General features: G+C 40.5%; 1 protein-coding gene and 1 pseudogene across 7 annotated transcripts in view; one reads left to right on the top strand and one right to left on the bottom strand.

Annotated features, from left to right (window-relative positions):
- Positions 1 to 23,102, bottom strand: part of ACACA (acetyl-CoA carboxylase alpha) — a 272,141-nt gene that overhangs the window by 188,431 nt on the left and 60,608 nt on the right. For 5 of the 7 annotated variants that reach the window (XM_060290411.1, XM_060290414.1, XM_030881870.3 and 2 more), the window contains 2 exons: positions 23,037 to 23,083; positions 19,778 to 20,030 (listed from right to left, as the gene is read on the bottom strand). In XM_060290411.1, coding sequence (XP_060146394.1) covers positions 19,778 to 20,030; positions 23,037 to 23,083 — 300 coding nt within the window. Of the gene's footprint in view, positions 1 to 1,954; positions 1,998 to 19,777; positions 20,031 to 23,036; positions 23,084 to 23,102 lie in introns of those variants that run through there. The other 2 variants (XM_060290412.1, XM_060290413.2) reach the window with 2 other exon arrangements.
- Positions 14,827 to 15,723, top strand: LOC115866270 (voltage-dependent anion-selective channel protein 2 pseudogene; annotated as a pseudogene).

Raw genomic sequence — 23,102 nt, 5'->3', positions numbered from 1 at the left:
GAGTAGAGTATTCCTGATGGCCTCAAGCTACAGTCTTTTTGTGTACTTTGTCCCCAATTTCCATACTTCCCCTCCTGTTTGCATTTTCTCCCTACACTGGGCCCACACACAGAATTAGTTGATTTCCCAAGGGGACCGAGAGGAAAGGGGGAGAAATATAAAAGCTTGTATAACTAGAAAGTAGATCTCAGCAGCTCTGCCTTAGCCGCAGCAAACGTGTTTCAACAACGGTCACTTTCTTCTGACAGTCACCAGAGAAAAGCTCCACGGCCCCTCCAGGCTGCCAGGAGCACATGACAGGGAGGGCCCAGGGCAAAAAGAAGACAAAGTTTACAAGGACAACTATGCCAAGAAAGTAATGGGGTCAGGAAATCCAGAGGGAGGAGGACAGCACAGCCTAAGTAGGTAATTTCTGAGATCCAATCAAAACAAATAATACTGATTTTCAGACTCCAAGAGTGGGGAGAGCAGGTCAGGAGAGAAAGCAAGCCAGTCAAAAGGACGAAACATGCCACTACTGAGGAACTTTGAATAATGTGGGAGTCACAGCTCTAATTCTCAGGCCAGAGTAGTGGTGTCCACACACACACACACACACACACACACACACACACACCTTTTTAAAAAACAACAAAAACTAAGATTTTATTCACTAAAATTTGAGAATAAGACTGGAGCTGGTACAAATGGGATAAGGAGAAGATGTGGATAAAATCCCTGAAAGGAAAAGGGGCCCAGAAAAATATTTTAGACACAGAGGTCTAATCCAGTTTAAGCAGGGAAGAAAAACCCTGCCTAAAAAACTACTGGGACACATCTATTGCTATGCAAGCAAATTTGCCACAGATGGACAAATCACTTAAATAAATAAATGGTGGCTGAATGTTATACAGTAACATAGTCCTGTTTTAGTTTTTAATTAAGTAGATATTGCTCAGGATATTGCTCCCTTGTAATGGCAGAAAAGACTGCAACAGCTAGAATCTACAGAATCACAATTTCCTGAGATAAGCCATTAGGAACGGTATAATCCACCAGAGTTATATCTAACCTGATTCATGCACCACAGAAAAATTCTTTCTCACCAAAGTGTTGAATACAAATGGTTAATTCTTATCTGACGCCAACTATGCTGAGAACCTATTAACCTTCCAGGGAAACCCTCCAAAACAGAAGTACACAAATGACCTGGAACACAGATGAAAGATGAAAAATCAAATAGAAGATAAATGATTAAGACAAACCTTGATCTTAGGACATTCAGGTGACCCAAGGTGAAAAGACTCAATCAGGACACTCGCTCAATATGACCATTAGGCATAATAAAAAATGGAAGTCCTGGATTGGTTTCTGGCCTGTACCACTCTGCATCATTCCTTCCATACTATGCTAACGTCTGATAAAGTCAGTCAAGTTTGCTTCCTCCTTTAAAGAAGCTGATGCAGAGGAGTCCTCCTATCTTTATGTCTCTTCAGGATAACATGTCTCAAAAAACAGAGCACTGAAGCCTTTGTTCAGAACAATTACAGTGACCACAGATGTAGAAGCAGCTCAATTTTACACACATCTAACTGCCAGATGTAGGCAGTTCCCAAAAGAGAATCACTCTCTGCCTTTGTTATATAAGTTCAACATTCAAACAGCAAAGCATTGCGTATAGAATAAAGCAGGCTATTTTGCACTTGATTATATCAGAAAATATACCAGAGTCACTCTCAGTAATCAAGTTTGTGCTTCCTTTTCACCAAAGTGATCTTTCTAAAACAACCAGACGCTAACACAGCACACCCAGATCCAAAACAAAGCTAGTGTTTCTAATCTTTTATGGATGCTGCTCCCAATCCTCCTGTAATATTAGAACAAAAGAAAGAAAAAGCCACATTCATTCCTCCAAATTCAAAGCATCCTCATTTTAATCTAACATGAAAAGAGAGTGTCCAAAGTAGACACGTACCTGGCACAAAATCCAACTAGAAGCCCACACTGATCCCAACATTGTAACATGCCAAGCACCAAGGATGACGTAGCAGTTTATCCGGCAGACTGTGATGCATTAGCTAGCCTGACTGCAAGGCAGTCTGAGTGACACTGCAGCACGCACTGTGAGAGACTGTTTTACACTGGGGCTTTTCCAAGCAAAGAAATCTTGAATCAAGGATGTACCTCTTTTGAAAATCAACTGACCATATATATAAATAGATTTAGCTGTGGACTCCTAATTGTGATTCACTGATCTATATGCCTATCCCTGTTAACAATGCCACACAGCCTTGATAACTGTGGCTTTACAGTCAGTTTTTGAAATCAGGTAGTGTAAGTCTTCCAACTTTGCTTTCCTTTTCCGTAATTGTTTTGTCTATTCTAGGTCCTTTGGGTTTCCATGTAAATTTTAGGATGAGTTTGGCAAATTCTAGAAAGAAAAAACAAATCCTCCTAGGATTTTGACATGGACTGTGAATTTAAAGATCAATTTAGGGAAAATCACCATTTTGACAATATTGAGTTTTCCAATTCCCAAACATGGACTGTCTCTCCATTTATAGGCATACCTCATAGATATTGCAGGTTTGGTTCCACAATTCACCACCACAATAAAGTGAATATTGCAATAAAGTAAGTCACATGAATTTTTTGGTTTCCCAATGCATGGAAAAGTTAGGTTTACTCTATACTATAGTCTACTAAGTGTTCAATAATAGCATTATGTCTACCAAAAAATGTACATACCTTAATTTTAAAAGATTTTATCGCTAAAAAATGCTAACCATCATCTGACAATGCAGGGTTGCCACAAACCTTCAATTTGTAAAATGCAATTATCTGTGAAGTGCAATAAAGCGAGTGCAATAAAACAAGGTATGCCTGTATTTAGACTTTAAGTTTCTTCAATTTCTCTCAGCAATGTAATATAATTTTATTTTTATTTTTATTTTTTGGCTGCGTTGGGTCTTAGTTGCAGTGCACAGCCTTTTTGCTTCATTGCAGTGTGCAGGCTTCTCTCTAGTTGTGGCACGTGGGCTCTGTAGTTGCGGCGCCCAGGCTTAGTTGCCCGGTGGCATGTGGGATCTTAGTTCCCCGACCAGGGATCGAACCAGCATCTGCTGCATTACAAGACAGATTCTTAACCACTGGACCACCAGGGAAGTCCCAGTAATATAATTTTTAATGTACAAGTCTTATACTTTTTTTTGTTGAATTTATTCCTAAGCATTTTATTATTTTCATTGCCATAGTGAATAAAATTATTTTAATTTAATTTTTTGCTTGTTCATTGCTAGCTAGTATGAAGAAATACAACTAATTTTTGCATATGGATCCTATAGCCTGTGACCTTGCTAATCTCATTTTAAAATCCTTAACAACTTTATTGAGATATAATTCACATACCATATATTTCAGCCATTTAAAGTATATAATTCAATGGTTTTTATTATATTCACATGGTTGTGAACCATCATCACAATCAATTTTAGAACATTTTCATTACCCCCAAAAGAAACCCTGTACTCAGTAGCAGGCACTCCCTATTTCCCCCAAACCCCTCCCCAGTCCTAGGCAATGACTAATCTACTTTCTGTCTTCATAAATTTGCCTATTCTAGATATTTCATATAAATGGAATGATATCATACGTGGCTTCTTTCACTTAGCATAATGTTTTCAATGTTGTAGCATGTATCCATACTTCATTTCTCTTTATGGCCAAATAATTTTCCACTGTATGGCCATACCACATTTTGTTTATCCATTTATCAGTTGATGGATACTGGGTTATTTCCACTTTATAGTTATTATGAATAATGTTGCTGTGGACATTCATGTACAAGTTTTTTTTTTTTTTTTTTTGCGGTACGCAGGCCTCTCACTGTTGTGGCCTCTCCCGTTGCAGAGCACAGGCTCCTGACACGCAGGCTCAGCGGCCATGGCTCACGGGCCCAGCCGCTCCGTGGCATGTGGGATCTTCCCGGACCGGGGCACGAACCCGTGTCCGCTGCATCAGCAGGCGGACTCTCAACCACTGCGCCACCAGGGAAGCCCCATGTACAAGTTTTTATGTGAACATATGCTTTCATTTCTTATGGGTATGTAACTAGGAATGGAATTGTTGGAACATATGGTAAATATTTAGTTTTATAAGAAATTTCCAAATTATTTTCCAGACTGGCTGTATCATTTACATTCCCACCAACTATGTACAAGTTTTCCAATTACTCCACATTCTTGCAAACATTTGGTGTTGTCACTAGTTTTTATTTTAGGCACTCTGACAGTTGTATAGTAATACTTACTGTCTTAATTTGCACTTCCCTAATAGCTAGTGATTTTAAACATCTCTTCACATCTTTATTTGCCATCTGTATATCCTCTTTGGTGACATTTGCTTCTTTTAAATTTCTCTCTCCTTACTGAGAATATTATTTATTGATACATTGTTGTCATACTTTCAAAAAATTCTTTAAACATGCTTTCTTTTGGTTCTTTGAATACATTTATGATACCTGATTTGAAGACTCTGTCTGCTAATCCAGCATCTAGACACTCAGAGACAGTCTATATTGACTTTTTTCCTAAATATGGGCTAACTTTCCTATTTCTTTTCACATCTCATTATTTTTTTGTTGAAAACTTAACATATTAAACAATTTATTGTATCAACTCTGGATTCTGATCTCTTTTACCCATGAAGATTGCTGTTGTTACTAATGCTTACTTGTTTGTTTTTCTTTCTTGGCTTAATAATTTGCCTGGCCTAAATCTGTGAAATCTCTCTCCCACAAAGCGTACAATCACTGATGCCTCAGCTCAATTTCTTCTAATCATGTGCTTTTATGTTTCAACCTCCTTCCTAAGGTGTTACCTCTATGTTTGCAAAACTTAAATGTCAGCCAGTGATTAGGCAGCGGTTATACCCAAACACCTGAGGCCAGTAAGGCTTTTGTACTCCGTTCATGTGTCTGTGTGTAAGGCAGAGTACCACATTTAAAGCTCAGGACATTTTCAAGTATGTCCTGGCTTTAACTTTCTGCTGAGCCCTGTCATGTCCACTGTGTGCACGCACGCAGGCTCAACCAGCAATATGCTCACCCCAACCACAAACACACCTCAGGCTAGTAGAGCGGTTGGCCCACCTCTCTCATCCCCTGCCAGATGGTCACTTCTACTGACAATGCCACTGGGGAGCATGGGCATCATCCACTACCCAAAAGGAGTATGCTCCCTTCAACTGCAGCAGCAAAAACTCCAGCCCTTATGGCATACCCACAGAGGCAAAACCTCCATGCCAACCAAGCTGAGGGAAGGGAATGGGAAAAGTTCTGACAAGAACACCACAGACTCCTACTGTTCTTATTGAATTTCAGCAGTTTTTCAAATATAAACTTCTCTCAGACTGTTGTATGCCTTATAGTTGATTTTAAGGCTGAAATGGTTTTGTCAAGCTTCGTAGTTGCTTTTTGGGATTAAGGATTTGTTCACCTCCTCACTAAGTTATAGCTGGAAGTCCTGCCTGTTTTATCTACTTTTTGAGATGTGATTTCATACAATAAAGTGCAAAGTCTTAATTATACACTCAATTAATTTTACATATGTACATATGCACATAATCAACCACTCCATTAAGATACCGATTATTTCCACAGTCTCAGAAGGCTCCAGTGTGCTTCCTTTCCAGTCAATACCTTCCCCAATGTAAACACTATTCTGAGCTCTATCACCATCAATCAGTTTTGCCTGTTTTTGAACTTCATATGTATAGTGCCATACTGTATGTATTTGATCAATATTATGTCCATGAAATTCATCCATGTTGTGGCATAGCAGTAGTTTGTTCATTTTCATTGCATGTAGCATTCCATTGTGTGACTACTACATGATTTATTTATTCTATTGGTGGACATTCTGTTTTTTTATGAATTTTGACTGTACTTGAACTTGGTTTTTGGTGGACAAATGCACTCATTTCTTTGGGGTAAATAGCAAGGAAAGGACTTGCTTGTTGACAGAGTATATGTATGTTTACAGCCGTAAAAGATACTGCCCAAATACTTTTCTAAAGTGGTTGTGCCTACGTTTATTCCCGTTAGCTATGTATGGGACTTCCATGTGTCGTACACCCTTGCTAACACTTGACATTGCCAGTCTTTTAGTTCTGGCCTTTTTGGTTGGGATGGCAATTAATTCATAGTGATTTTTAATCTGCAAATCCCTGATGATCAATGATATTAAACAGCTTATTTTCATAAGCTTATTTGCCGTCCAGGCACCTTCTTTTGTGAAGTTCAAGTCTTTTCCTTATATTTCTATTGGGTTGAATGTCTTCAAAAGACATTGAAATATCTTTTTCTCATTGATTTATAGGATTCAGGATTCTGACAGTGAGATTAATTAATATTCCTCTTTCAGCAACTGAGAACAATTAGGCAAAAAACATCAAGGATACAGAAAAACAACACAATTGAAAAACTCAACTTAACTGACATGTATAGAATTTTATAACCAACAAATACAAAATACACATTCTTTGCAAGTGTTTATAAAACTTTACCAGAGAATTCCCTGGCAGTCCAGTGGTTAGGACTCAGCGTTTTCACTGCTGAGGGCTCAGGTTCGACCCCTGGTCAGGGAACTAAGATCCTGCAAGCCACACGGCGCAGCCAAAAAAAAAATCCAAAAAACGAAAACAAAACAAACCAATCAAAAAAAACTTTACCAAAGTAGACCATATGCTAAGCCATAAAGTATAAACAAATTTCAAAAATTTGAAATTACATAGAGTATATCCTCTGAATACAATGGATTAAACTAAAAATCAATGACAAAGATAAGAATATGAGTACAGATACAAGTAAGCTTGAAATTAAGTGCTGGGAGGAAGAATTTCTGGTCTGATAGTTTCTATTTTCTCCATGAAATATGAGGCAAAGTTATGAACTGAAAGTGTGTCTAGAGGAGGCAGGGACTAGCAGAAAGGGAGACTGCTGGTTTAAGGACAATGGAAAAGAATGAAACTGTTGTTGTGGAAAAAAATGGAAGGCCAAATTTCCAGAAGAGAACTACAAAATAGGAGAAAGAACAAGAAGAATTTCACAGCACAGCCAGCATTTGAGAAGGACCTTAAAACGTGAGGACCCCAAAGTATGAAAGGAATTTCAACAGTCAAGAGAAGGGCATTCCAATAAGAAAACCTGAGAGAGCTTGGGGGAGGAGACAAAAGAGGGGTAGGGGGAGTAGTGGGAGGGGGAGGGGGAGGAGGGGGTGGGAGAGGCAGCAAGTGAGCAGATCCTATAATGCCCTTAAGTAATTATTGTATTTTCTTCCTTGCCATCAACTTCTTAAGAGGTGAACTGTTGAAATTCCTGTTCTTTCACCATTTGTTCACTACTTTATCTCTTGCCATCTACTTAAAGCTGTTCACCTCAGGCTTCTCTTACCCTTAACTCCAGGGCTTTTTCTCCATCTTTCATCTCTATTCACCACTTCATGTCACATCTTCTACCTTTAAATCATCTTTCCTCTGGTTTTCTCGGTTCTCCTTCTACCTCACCGATCATTTCCTGTCTCCTTTTTCCCCCTCCTTCCACCTGAAGGTAGACATTTCCTTAAGATACATTTCCCTCCTACCTATATACTCTTCCTCACAGTGATCAAATCTACTTGCACAACTTTAATTTCAATGCAACAAACATTTATTAAGCATATACTATATGCCAGGCATTGCTCTAAACTCTGAAAAAGTGATTCTCAGCTCAGGTTTCAGATCAGACTCACCTGGAGAGTAGCAGAATAACCAGAGACTGTAATTTAATCAGTCTGAGACAGGGCTCAGGAATAAAGCTCTGCAGATGATTCTGTTGTACAGCCAAACCTAAATACTGTTTTCCATCTTTTTTTAAAAAAAATAATAAATTTATTTATTTTTGGCTGCATTGGGCCCTCGTTGCTGTGCGCGGGCTTTCTCTAGTTGCAGCGAGCGAGGGCTACTCTTCATTGTGGTGCATGGGCTTCTCTTGTTGCGGAGCATGGGCTCCAGGTGCATGGGCTTCAGTAGTTGTGGCACACGGGCTTAGATGCTCCATGGCATGTGGGATCTTCCCAGACCAGGGCTCGAACCTATGTCCCCTGCATTGGCAGGTGGATTCTTAACCACTGTGCCACCAGGGAAGTCCCCATGTTTTCCATCTTGTATATGTCTTAGTGTTAGTGACTGAAACCACCCACCCTGGCCAGGCAAGATAGTAGCCACTTGCAACAGGAGGTCCTGGTAAGGAACACAGAACTAACAAGCTACCAGCAACTGGAAGAATTTGGGAAAGGTCAAAAGGAGAGAGGAGACGCCAGTCCGTAAGTCCTACCAACCTCCCAGAATCCTTCCTGCTGGAATCCATCTTGGCTGAGTGATGCCCACACCACCAGGAAGGACCCTGAGTCAGAGTGATTGGCCAGAGACCACTGGAAACTAACCCAATTACCATAAAACCCGAGACTGCAAGCCACGTGGCAGAGCAGATCTCCTGGGTTCCCTTACCCTACTGTTCTCCGCCTGGGCGCCCCTTCCCAATAAAGTCTCTTGCTTTGTCAGCACATGTCTCCTCGGACAATTCACTTCCAAGTGTTAAACAAGAGCCCACTCTCGGGCCCTGGCAGGGGTCCTTCTTCCTGCAACATTAGTATGACATACAAGACGCTTAACCATCTGACGTTTATCTCACCAGCCTCTTCTTCCACTGCTCTAACTACCCTGTCCCCCTTACATTCCAGTGATACTCCATGTCTTACAACTGCCTGAACATGCTGGATGTTTCCAGTCTGGCACCTTTACACATGTTGTCAACCTCACCATCTCTACCCTTCCTACTACACACACACCTATCTCTGTTAGCTTGTCTTGTCTGGTTTCTGTTCATCCTTCAAAACCCAGTTCAAACATCTCTGAGACATTAGTGGGCCCCTTACAGATCTCATTAAGCCCATCATAATGATTACAGCTGTTATGAGTATTAGAAATAACATTAGCGGACTTCCCTGGTGGTGCAGTGGTTAAGAATCCACCTGCCAATGCAGGGGAACGGGTTCAAGCCCTGGTCCAGGAAGATCCCACATGCCACGGAGCAACAAAGCCTGTGCTGCACAACTACTGAGCTTGTGCTCTAGAGCCCGCGAGCCACAACTACTGAAGCCGCGTGCCTACAGACCGTGCTCTGCAACAAGAGAAGCCACCACAATAAGAAGCCTACACACCGCAACGAAGAGTAGCCCCCGCTCACCGCAGCTAGAGAAAGCCCTCATGCAGCAACGAACACCCAACACAGCCAAAAATAAATAAATAAATTTTTAAAATAATTTAAAAAAAAAAAAGAAAGAAAGAACATGAGGACCCTGGCACAGTGTTTGGCTAGACACTAAAATATCCTATGGATAATGGGGACCCACTGAATAGTGCTGTGAGATGATCAGTTTACCTTAGAGAGATGACAATGGCCATGTGGTGCTTATACTGTAGGGGGAAAGAGACTGGAGAAGCGCTAAAATACTATTGCCATAATCCAAATAAGAAATAAGAGCAAGAGCAATGGCAGTAACAATGGAAAGAAGGGGACGAATTCAAGAATTACTGGGGGATAGGATCAACAAGAATACGTAGGGCTTCCCTGGTGGCGCAGAGGTTAAAAATCCTCCTGCCAATGCAGGGGACACGGGTTTGAGCCCTGGTCCAGGAAGATCCTACATGCCGGGGAGCAACTAAGCCCGAGCACCACAACTACTGAGCCTGTGCTCTAGAGCCCACGAGCGACAACTACTGAGCCCACACGCCACAACCACTGAAGCCTGAGTGCCTAGAGCCTGTGCTCCACAACAAGAGAAGCCATTGCAAATGAGAAGCCCGTGGACCGCAACAAAGAGGAGCCCCTGCTCACCGCAACTAGAGAAAGCCCGTGCACAGCAACAAAGACCCAACGCAGCCAAAAATGAATGAATAAATAAATAAATAAAAACAAAAGCAAGCCTATTCAAGCACCTAAGAGGGAAGGATCAGAAAAGAGAATTGGGAGATTATGTTCGTAAAACATAAGGAGTAGTTTCAAAAGTTTTCTAAGAGTAGCTTAGAAGTAGCTTAGAGTTTTCTAAGAGTAGCTACAAGAAATGGTAAATGCAGAAACCCAACTGCGCTAGATTAAGAAGTGAATGGGACTACCAGTTGAAAGTGTGAGCATTTGTTTATTACTGTTCCCTACCAAAATCACAAAAATGACAATAAAATAGTAAAAGAGGTATAAAGATATAAGGACAAAGAGAATGGAAGAGGAGACCCCCCCAACAGATTATAGATGTCAAAAAAATTTTTGGAAAATAAAAAGTAGATCGTCAAGGAGTAATAAACTGCCTCAGAAACCAAAGAGCCCATAGTAGGGAAGGCCACTTAGAAACAAGCATAACCCTACTTTAGCACTCTGAAAAAGTCACGTTTATGAAAGATTTTTAAGGACATGAGAAAATATTGTTATGTGGGGAAAAAAGCAGGAAACAGAGCTGTGTATTCATTACAACATCACCTATGTATATACTTTTTGATGAAATTTATCCTTAAGGGGTAAAAAACACTGAAAGGAAACATATCAAATATTAACAGCAGTTATTGCTGGATGGTCATATCTTGGATTGTTTTTTATTTCTTTCTTTATACTTTTTGGATTTCCAAATTTTCTCTAATAAGCGTACATCTCATAATTAAAAAAAAATCAAGTAGTAAAAGCAAACTTCACTTTTAAATTCATATTAACAGGAAAAACAGAGGGGGAAAATGTATGCATTACACTAGAAGTACTAAAAGGAATAAACACTTTCAAGCAACTGTCCTGAACATTAGAACATTTGTAATTTCATGCCTCCAATTAACTACGTTTGTAGAATAAACTCTGGAGACTATAATACACACACAGACAGAGACAGCTCCTGTTTTCTGAATGGAAAGAAGGAATGAGTGGGAGATAGAGACAGGAAACTATTGCCCTCAGCAAAAAAGTACCACGTTGCAGATCTCATAATGACCTTCTCTGTCTACCCCACTTCTGAGGTACCATGGCAACTGGGAACCTCAGAATATCAAGGAAGATGTATTGAGAGTAAAGAGTTTGGAGAGCTGCTGGGGGAAGGGGGGAAGCTCAGGGAAGCTAAATGGGAAATCCTAAGAAAGCCAAACATAAGAACACTCTCACAGGCCCATCTGCAAGCAAAGCCATAATATAAACTCAAAACTAGAGCCAGTTTCCTTATTCCCCATGTTACAGCTCGAGAGAGAAGAGCCAAAAGATAGGAAGGGGAAATGAAGTTTCCTGCCCTCTCAATAATGGTTATTCTCAACGTATAAATTATAACGTTGACAGTAAATGTTTGCTGTAATCAAAAGCCTTTCAGGGCTTCCCTGGTGGCACAGTGGTTGAAAGTCCGCCTGCCGATGCAGGGGACACGGGTTCGTGCCCCGGTCCGGGAAGATCCCACACGCCGCGGAGCGGCTGGGCCCGTGAGCCATGGCCGCTGAGCCTGCGCGTCCGGAGCCTCTGCTACGCAACGGGAGAGGCCACAACAGTGAGAGGCTCGCGGACCGCAAAAAAAAAAAAAAAAAAAGTTATTAAAAAAAAAAAAAGCCTTTCAGATCTAAATTCCCAAAAGCCCTAATATGAAAATTTACCTCACAAATGGACTCCTCCATAATAAATAATATATTATACCAGTATGGCACATTTTACTTTTCCAAGGGCTTTTGCAGCTATTTATTTTCACCTCCATCACTAGATTTAAATGAAATCACTTCAGACTCAGGAGTTTAAAAGTGAGAGACTAAAAAATAAAGAGAATTCTTGTTTCTTTCCAGGTCAAACACAAATATATACAGCTAAAACTAGAAAGCTCTTGTTCTTCATAGCTTTCGGTCAAATCATACAATATTTGATAATGGTCACTTTCATTATGATTGTAAAATCCACTAAAATATCATCATTAGTGCAACACCAAATTGTTGTGCTACACATGCTATAACAATAAAAAGTGTGGAATGGTAAATTATCCTTTATTTTTCCTTCCATTTATCTCTATACCACCAAACTATCACTAGTAGCCATATACTTTCATGATTTGCTACCTTCCTTTTCAACGAGTCACTGTCACCAAAAAAAAAAGAGGGTACCGATAGATTAAGAAATTTAAGGGATATAGTATACAACGTATGGTCCTGGATTTGATACCAGATTGGATGAAACAGGATTTTAGAGTCAACTGGAGAAACTTGAATATGGTATACATATTAGATGAGATGAAAGTTTATTGAAATATAAAAGTGGAAATTTTTGACAAAAAAGAGACTGTAAAACAATGTATACAGGATGATCTCATCTCAGTAGCAAGAAATGCATATGCACCTATGCACAGAAAAGGATCCAGAAGACTATACAATAGGGTATTAGCAGGAGTTATCTCTGGGTGGTGGATATACAAGGCTTTATGTTTGCTTTCTAGTATTTTGTTTTTAATTTTCCTTACTGCTTCTTTAATAAAGCATTATGTAAAAATATATTTTCAGGGACTTCCCTGGCAGTCCAGTGGTTAAGACTTTGCCTTCCAATGCAGGGGGTACAGGTTCAATCCCTGGTCCAGGAGCTAAGAGCCCAAATGCCTCACAGCCAAAAAACCAAAACACAAAACAGAAGCAATACTGTAACAAATTCAATAAAGACTTTAAAAAAAAAGGTCCACATCAAAAAAAATAAAATTCTAAAAATATATATATATATATTTTCTAACTTCTGTCCCTTTTAAATAAGGCTGACGTTTAATTAGAGAAAAATTGCTCAAAGAGGACACAACCAGGATTCTTGTTTTAGTGTAGTGGCTGACAGTATGTGCTCTGACTGGGTAATTCCCCATCCATAAATTATGGGTAATAAGAGTATATTACTTACCTTGTGGGTTTGCTGCAGTGGAGATTAAGTGTGACACTCCACATAAAGCACAGCAGAGAGTTTGGCATATAGTAAAGCACTTGATAATGTTACCAATCATTACTATTATTTTTCTGATTAGTCACTGAGAAAACAGGACTGCTAATTCATACAGACAATGTGAAAAATAGGATAGGATGTAGCAGGAATAGGTCAGCTCTCTCTCTTACTATTCTTGTTCGCTATAACTTCCCTCTTGACCCAGTCAATGGGAATGGAAGCTGAGAACCACTCCCAGATTCTCTCAGATTCTAACTAAGGTTAGAATCACCTTATTTCTTATGGATGAAGCTCGGTACAGCTCTCTATGAAAATTTTTCTTTTTTCTTTTTTTTTTTTGCGGTACGCGGGCCTCTCACTGTTGTGGCCTCTCCCGTTGCGGAGCACAGGCTCCGGACGCGCAGGCTCAGCGGCCATGGCTCACAGGCCCAGCCGCTCCACGGCATGTGGGATCCTCCCGGACCGGGGCACGAACCAGTGTCTCCTGCATCGGCAGGCGGACTCTCAGCCACTGTGCCAGCAGGGAAGCCCCTATATGAAATTTTTAATATGACCATGAAGTACGGTATCTAGGAGCTGATCCCAAATTCGGTATATTACCTGTCTGCATTCCATGACTGGCGTCACTGGAGAAACTTTAAAGATTATTTCTAATTAGAAAATGGCATCAAAACTCTCTAGTTATGGGCTTCCCTGGTGGCGCAGTTGTTGAAAGTCCGCCTGCCGATGCAGGGGACACGGGTTCGTGCCCCAGTCCGGGAAGATCCCACATGCCACGGACTGGCTGGGCCCGTGAGCCATAGCCGCTGAGCCTGAGCGTCTGGAGCCCGTGCTCTGCAACGGGAGAGGCCACAACAGTGAGAGGCCCGCGTATCGCAAAAAAACCCCAAAAAACAAAAAACAAAACTCTCTAGTTAGATTCTTCTGTGGAGTCAAACACGTTATAGACAATCTCATATGTGAACTCTAAATTTTCTAAAATATTAGTAAAGTACTTTTTTTTTCTAGACCATAAAGGAGATAGGAATATAACTCACCTTCAAGGTGCCCTTCCTGAGTGAACTGAATGACTCTCTCCTTCCACAGCAGCAACTACTGTCTTAAACCCCAGCTATAGGACATCTTAGGCTTGAGATAGATATATATATATATATATATACACACATATATATATATATTTATACACACACACACACACACAACAGCATTTACAGATTGTTCTCAAATAAAGTCATTAACCAAACATGTTTGCTAAACATAAAATGTTGGCCCTTTGATATTTTGAGTATACATTTTTAAGAACTTTAAGAGAAAACTGAGATGGAGTTTCAAACACATGAATTATAGTATAAAAAAGATTTAAAGAAATCACAGTACCTTAAGAGGTAAAAGATCCAACTGTGAGGCTAACCTGTCTCCAACTGGACTTCAACCAGAAAATCAGCATGCTAGTTGACAAAACTGATTACTATCTTTGTTTGTTTGATAGTGTGATACTGTGGGGTAATCTGGATTTGCACAGCATTGTAAGTATGCAGAGCAATCTGACCTCAAGTGGCATCCCACAAGGAGCAGAGAAAATGTCAGCATCCATACAACTAGATGGCTCTATTATATGCCACCAAATCATACATTAGGTATCAAAATTGAGAAGCTTACATTCAGTCTTTAATGGTTTTTCTCCTCAAATGTTCAATTAAATATTAATAATGAACTTCGCCCTCCAACCTTGGCAGCTGCAGCCCGACCCCGAGTGACCTGCCTCAGCCCCTTACCCCCAGGAGACCACGAGATCACCTTTTCCCGAGGTCTACCGACAGAACTGCCGGAGGCCAATGTACCTTGGCAAAGCTGCCAGAGATATTTTCAACAAAGGATTTGGTTTTGGGCTGGTGAAACTAGATGTGAAAACAAAGTCATGCAGTGGGGTGGAATTCTCAACATCTGGTTAATCTAACACAGGCACTGGTAAAGTTACTGGGACCTTGGAGACCAAATAGAAATGGTGTGAGTATGGTCTGACTTTCACAGAAAAGTGGAACACTGATAACACTCTGGGAACAGGAATCGCTATTGAAGACCAGATTTGTCAAGGTTTGAAACTGACATCCGATACCACCTTTTCACCAAACACGGGAAAGAAAAGAGGTAAAATCAAGTCTTCTTACAAGAGGGAGTGTATAAACCTTGGTTGTGATGTTGGCTTTGATTTTGCTGGACCTGCAATCCACAGTTCAGCGGTCTTTGGTTATGAGGGCTGGCTTGCTGGGCACCAGATGGCTTTGACAGTGCCAAATCAAAGCTGACAAGGAACAATTTTGCAGTGGGCTACAGGACTGGGGACTTCCAGCTACACACTAACATCAATGATGGGACAGAATTTGGAGGGTCAATTTATCAGAAAGTATGTGAAGATGTTGACACTTCAGTAAACCCTGCTTGGAACCAACTGCAGTAGCTTTGGCACTGCAGGAACCAACTGCACTAGCTTTGGCATTGCAGCTAAATATCAGTTGGATCCCACTGCTTCCATTTCTGCAAAAGTCAACAACTCTAGTTTAATTGGAGTGTGTGCTACACTCAGACTCTGAGGCCTGGTGTGAAGCTTACACTGTCTGCTCTGGTAGATGGGAAGAGCATTAATGCTGGAGGCCACAAGCTTGGGCTTGCCCTGGAGTTGGAGGCTTAATCCAGCTGAACGAAACCTCTGGGAATGGATATCAGAAGATTTGGCCTTATATATTTCCAGTGTGACCAGCCGGCTTTCCCTGCCCCCCAGAAGGTGATCAAAACAAAGGATGATCTAAACAAGAGCTGCATTTTAAATATTTAGAGAGTTACTTGTTAGCTGGTTTCTAGTTGAATTGGTTATCTATCTAGTTACCAATGCTGCAGTCGTGCAGTCACTTACACATTATTTAAATGTATTTAACTGTTAAATGCGCTACCCACCAATAATGAAATAAACCTTTATGAAAACTGAAAAAAAAAATAATAGTAAGGTTCAGAAACGTATCAACCTAGCTGATATACAGGTCACAAACCCTAGCCGATCATCTCTAAAAATAAAAAGCCAGGGCTTCCCTGGTGGCGCAGTGGTTGAGAGTCCGCCTGCCGATGCAGGGGACACGGGTTCGTGCCCTGGTCCGGGAAGATCCCACATGCCGCGGAGCGGCTGGGCCCGTGAGCCATGGCCGCTGAGCCTGCGCGTCCGGAGCCTGTGCTCCGCAATGGGAGAGGCCACAACAGTGAGAGGCCCGCGTACCGCAAAAAAAAAAAAAAAAAAGCCAAAGCACAGTCATCTATAATGATGCCTGTATATTCCCACCAAGCTACAACTACTTTCTTAAGGTATTATTTTCAAATGTCTGGGTCATAAAGCTTAGAGAGTGATTAATCCAATCTTACCCTGGCACTCTAGAGAACATGTGATGCAAGTCATCTCCAATTCTGGAAAAGTCTGTTTTCTTTTTCTGCCTATTCATCCATCACACCCACTTGACTTCTCATTTAGCACTTAAAACAAAGCCCCAACTTGAGACAGGGGCCCACTCTCATCCTATACTATGGCAATTACTTCACTTGGTTTTAGATGATCTCCAGTTAGCATCTTTTAAGAATGTACCTGCCTTTTTAATCTGTATCACCTGTGAAGGATTAAGACTATTCATTCTGGGAGCTAATCCTAAACTCAGCCAGTCTCTAGTTAATTTGGGTTCAAAGGGCGAAAAGGAGTATCTGAATCAATATCATCATTTTCACAGATGAGGAATATGAGTCCAAAGAGGTAACATGAATTGTCTGTGGTCACCTACTTAATTGGTGGCAAATGTCAGAAGAGTCCTTTCTAATATATAAAATGAATCTGGAACAATTTAAATTACCCCCCAAGGACATCATATCCACAAGTGACTTAATAAATGAATCAATGGGGACTTCCCTGGTGGTGCAGTGGTTAAGAATTCACCTGCCATAGGGAGGATAGGAGGGAGGGAGACGCAAGAGGGAAGAGATATGGGAACATATGTATATGTATAACTGATTCACTTTGTTATAAAGCAGAAACTAACACACCATTGTAAAGCAATTATACCCCAATAAAGATGTTAAAAAAAAACAGAATCCACTTGCCAATGCAGGGGACACGGGTTCGATCCCAGGTCTGGGAAGATCCCACATGCTGCAGAGCAACAAAGCCCGTGCACCACAACTACTGAGCCTACGCTCTAGAGCCTGCGAGCCACAACTACTGAGTCCATGCGCCGCAACTACTGAAGCTCGCACGCTCTAGGGATGGCGTGCCGCAACTACTGAGCCCATGTGCTGCAACTAACTGAAGCCCGGGGGCCTAGAGCCCGTGCTCCACAAAAAGAGAAGCCAACACAATGAGAAGCCCACGCGCCACAACAAAGAGTAGCTCCTGCTCGCCACAACTAGAGTAAGCCCGTGCGCAGCAACGAAGACCCAATGCAGCCAAAAAAAAAAAAAAAGTGATGGAAGTTTAAAAAAAAAGAAATGAATCAATGGAGAACCTTTGTTCTATTTTGGAACATTAGCTATCTGAGAAGCAAGTAGAAACTGGCACTGTCTCCTTCCCAGGCTGCTGATCACACTTCAATCCGTGGTTCCTCCACAAGCTACAGGCATGAGTTTTGCAACAGAAGGGCATGCAAAGAAATTCTCAAGTGCTCATACCACTGACCCCATAGACTTTGCAATAAGAGCCATCAACTTTGGGAATGATTTGGCAACTATAAACTGCCTTGTAATATCATCAGCTGAATTTCTTATAATGGTATTTATCTCACCATTGCCAAACTCACAATTTCATAATCCAATGAATGGATATTCTGCTTCACTTGGCCTCAAGTTGGACAAATTTCTCAAGTGCTGTGTGGCTTTAAGGATTTAGATTTCACCCAGTCTTTCTCAACAGGGGCACCATGACATTGTGAGAACAATTCTCCGTTGTGTGTGATTATCCAGTACATTGCAGAAGGTTTAGAATCTTTGGTCCTTGGCCTTCTCAATGCAAGTAATCCCACCAGTCACAACCCCCACTCATTTACAAATGACCTCAGGGATACCGCCCCCAGTATTAGCCTTCAGGCCAACGATTAAGTGAACTATTAAGTAAGAAAAAATGTTTACATAAAGATAAAAACCTGACCTCTTTTCCCTGCTACTAAATACTGACTTCTATTCCTCTTTTTAGCCCAGAGATTAGATATAATACTTTATTCACTAACTCCTAAACACCAACTTTGTCTGCACTAGTTATATAATTAAGACACTTGTATGGTCAGGGAAATAGGGGAGAAAAGTTACTTCGATGGAATCCGGGCATCTAACTTTGAATTCCAGTCTTCCAGCTATTTACCTTTAGGCAAGTTATTTTCCCTCTTTAGACCTCAGTTTTCTCATCTATTTAAATAAAAAGCATTAGGCTAAATTATCTCACTGGTTCATTGCAGTTCTAGGAAAAGTAAAACATAATTAACTTGCTTAACTCTTTTCTTTCAACCTCCAGGTAGCCAAACAGGGGTGACCACTGACACTCACTACTTCATGTTTCAGAAGCAAGGACCCCAAATCCCCAGGGATAACCATAGGCAGGACAGTTGCATTCAGCCAGACCCAGTACAGGATTTTACTACAGAATCTGTATCTTGGGTGTATAAAAAGGAGCTGAATTATTTTATGATCCATTAATTATAGAAGTACCAAGATAATCACAGCAGGGATAGTCACCCTAATTTATGTTTATCTGGGCTAACCAATAATCTCAACCCTGGCTGTATATTAGACTCACTCAAATAGCTTTAAAAAAAAATGCCCCAGCTCCAAGCCAGGCCAGTATCACCTGAATCAGAATTTCTGGGGATGGGGCTCATTTCTTAAGGTCCTCCAAGCGATTCTGATGTAAAGTAAAAACCAAGAACCACTAATTCAGACTTTTCAATCCAAGAAATGCAAAGCAAATGACCAAAAGTTCACACACTGGTTGTTCAATCAAACATCAATAAATAAGAATAATCTAGTGTTACTATTTACTGACATTCTCAATTACATGTAGAGAATCGTGTTTCTAGAGAAAAAGGAGAGCTCTACAACAACGCCTTGTTCCTCAATAAAGACTGGCCCTGCCAGAATTAGAATATAACTTTCTGACATGATAAAGCAGTTCAAAGAAAGATTACTACAAATTTGCCCACCCCTGCAAAAGTCCTATCAATCTTCAGACAGTTATAACAGTGTTAGTCAAAGTAGTACGGAGACTGAAATTCCTCACTCTTACTTGCTAGGTCTCACTAAAAGACCTAGCATGTAGGAGGAACGGGAGAAAGTTTAGAGGAACATTTAGGAAAAGACACTTTCAAAACCTGCACTCCAGGCAAAATACATCATTTCCCACTTATCAAAAAATCCAATGAAAAAAAAAAAATAAACCAAGGGGGCTTCCCTGGTGGCGCAGTGGTTGAGAGTCCGCCTGCTGATGCAGGGGACACGGGTTTGTGTCCCGGTCCAGGAGGATCCCACATGCCGCTGAACGGCTGGGCCCGTGGGCCATGGCCGCTGAGCCTGCGCGTCCAGAGCCTGTGCTCCGCAACGGGAGAGGCCACAGCAGTGAGAGGCCTGTGTACCGCAAAAAAAAAAAAGAAGTCCAATGATACAGAAAAAGGTGAAAAAATCTTGGCTCAAATTATTCTTGCTCTTTTCAGAACAAGATCAGTGAAACCAACAGGACAGATTAAATAAGTAAAACATTAAACTTCTCTGACTTACCTCATGTGTAAGGCCAAGCCATCCTGTAGGCTAGAGATCCCCAAGTCAGAGAGCGTATCTGAGCAGACAGAGGCTGGTGACAGAGAGCCCTCCTTCTCCTCCAGTAGGTCCAGCTTCACCAGGTTGCTAATCTCATCCTCTGAGTTATCTTCAGACACGGAACCAATTATGAATCGGGAGTGCTGGTTGAGCTCCACAGGTTTGGCCAAGGAAGAAGGTTCATCCATTATTCCTTCAAAATGATCTCTCAGAGCTATGGAGAAGATGAAGGGTAAGTGAGAAAAGCAGGTTATGGATAATAACCTGTATCTGAGGAAAGTCACAGGTTAGACCTAGTACACCACAGCTGGCACTTGGAAGCAAGGCAGAGTTGGAGAACTAGTTTACTTGGCTATTCTTTTTCAAGGCCTTTGCTTTCTAAAAGAAAAGAAAATCCAGATCATGGGAACTATGCCTAAAAAATTAAAATCAGTTCCCTTTTCCTCAAAGAACGTTCTCTCTAAAAACTATAAGCCATTCCCAATATCTATCAATTTGGTGAAGTCCAAGAGATAATAACGATCAGTGGAGAAATCTCTGTAGTAGGTGAAAGTTGCTGGTTGTGATACTGCGATTTCAGTTGTTAGCACTGGGGAGAATGCAGGGTAAGGGTTTGGGGAGAGCGGTGGTCATTTGAAACTTGGTGTTACATAACTATCATCTGGTTCCAAACACTATACTATGAGAGGCTATGAATTTTACATAAGTGTATATGCATATAAACATACACACATGAAGTACATTTACATATGTACATACATATATAAGGCAAACTAAATGCGTGTATACATATACTACACACATACACAGCTTGCTTTAAAACAAACTCCAGATGAGTATTTTTTAATTAAAAAAAATCTTTACTTGTGCCCATGAGTGTTTTCTTAAATCACATCTGTTAAAAATTCACCCCAGGGATTTTGCTGGTGGCACAGTGGTTAAGACTCCGTGCTCCCAATGCAGGGGGCACGGGTTCGATTCCTGGTCAGGGAACTAGATCCCACACACATGCCACAACTAAGAGTTTGCATGCCACACCTAAGGAGCACATGTGCTGCAACTAAGGAGCTGGCAAACCAAAACTAAGGAGCCCATGGGCCGCAACTAAGACCTGGCATAACCAAGTTAATTAATTAATTATTTTTAAAAAAACTTAAAACATAAAAATTCACCCCAAAATGTCTGTTTTGGACTCTAATATGCTGATTGCTGACATTGATAGGGAGAAAGTGAACCTACTATCAAATTTTATATTTATAATTAAAATTATGGAGGTGTTATCTCAATTAAGTACAAGTTTTCTAGATACAGGGCCTTACTAGTCAGGATTAGATGTTGCCAACCGCTAGCAAACTAATTAACAAAGACCAAAACATAGTTCAAAGCTCACAACAACAATAAAAACCCAAACTAAATGTAACAATATTTATTCTGTCATTTCAAAAATGCTATTTAAAAGTCAAAACTACACATCAAATTAGTATTAAACAGCTTGTAGCCTGACCAACGATTTTAATTCAGAGTAATGATTCCCAGTCCTGATATTGAGGTGCCTTCAGAGAAGGTTATAAATAAATAATAAACTTATTATTAATAATTGTATATGCTGTAAACCACTTTGATGTATAAAAGTAAACAGTAATGTCCTTTGACATTTGATAATAAAACATCAAGATTTTAAAATATTTGAGAATCATCACTAAATGTGTTAAAAACGACACATGCACCATAATTTCGGTGTAATTTATGAATCAGAGCTTATGCGTTTACAAAAACACAACAGAATCTGTAAACCCTAGAGCAGTGGTTCGCAAAATATGGTTGCCCGACCACAGCAGCAGCCACAGCAACCGCATGACCTGGGCTCTACCACAGACTAGAGAACTGTACTGGAACCTACAGGTTGGGGCACAGTAATCTATATTTTAACAAGTCCTGAAATTTGAGAACCACTGTGCTAGAAGAGTAAAACAGTAATAACAAATTGCCAGGAATGCTAAAAATACCTATAGACATTTCCTAGAAGCCAATTGGAGATTCCTTAGGCTAACTTTCATTTTTTAAACCAGAATCAAATATAAAAGTATCATGTGAAAGGAAAAAAATTGACGTCTAAATTCATCATACAGGGGACTTTCCTGGCGGTCCAGTGGTTAAGACTCCACGCTTCCACTGCAGGGTCGGGGGGGCCCGGTTTGATCTCTGGTGGGGCAACTAAGATTCCACATGCCGCACGGTATGGCCAAAAAAATAAATTAAATAAAAGAAATAAATTCACTATACATTTCTCCCTTGGAATATTAGGTTTCTTTAAAAAAAATTTTTTTAATGTCTCCAAATTTTATAAAGAGGCTCATTTCCAGAACTTTCAAAAAAACCAAATCATTAAAAAGAGAAAAAAAGGACGGAAGGAAAAAAGGGAGAGAAGGAGGTAGGGAGGGAAAAGTTCTAACAGATTTACCACTCTGAAGAACACCAAAAAGTACAGCAGTGAAAAGGCTACTTCTTTCTCATTTTAGAGCAGTGAATAATCAAGCTTAAAAATAATAGATTAAAAAAAATTTTTCCAAATTTCATCTCAACTAACAGAAAATAATAGTTGCCTTCTTCACAAGAGAAATAAGGCACTCAGGGACAGATTCTAGTCTATAGTCTAAGCAAAATTAGATAACTACACGAAAAAATAGAACTCACTGAGAAAGGAGCAATTCTCCTTTCTTCCATGGGAAAAGAAAAAGGATTAACGAATAAATGAAAGGTTCCATAAGGTCAACTTCAAATTTTTCTTTCCTAGCCAAGAAGAACATGAAGGAACCTATAGGTTCCAGAGACTGAAAGCAGCAAAGTGTCAACAGCTAAAGAGCCTGTCCACCAACCGGCAGCTCCACTGAGTGGTATTCCCAGGCACAAGCCTACAAACCACAGAAAAGAGAGGTCGTGTATGGAAAATCACTGAGAAGCTGTCCAGACACTCTAGAAGCTACTCCACAGCCCGTCCCATTTCCACTGATTCCAGGCCTGAACTGAAGAGAAAAGGTAGTGGATTACTACCACTGTCAGTCTCAACCACTTCAGGTAACCCACCTCCCATCTCCAGTCTGCCTATATTTTTTTGCGGAAGGCAACTTTTAACATAAAAGCCTACAGTTTTATATTTTAGCACATGAACATAAAATTTTTATCACACTGTAAATATGAAGAAGCATTATTTGTAACTGACCTCTTAAAATTCTTATTGTCTGAGCAGATATCCACCTCCAAAAAGAACTAAAGAGAGAAAGAGAGA

This window comes from Globicephala melas, chromosome 20, assembly GCF_963455315.2.
Source record: "Globicephala melas chromosome 20, mGloMel1.2, whole genome shotgun sequence".
Classification (NCBI taxonomy): Eukaryota; Metazoa; Chordata; class Mammalia; order Artiodactyla; family Delphinidae; genus Globicephala; species Globicephala melas.
Note: the sequence above shows the minus strand (reverse complement) of the source record. Positions and strands in the feature narration are given on the sequence as shown.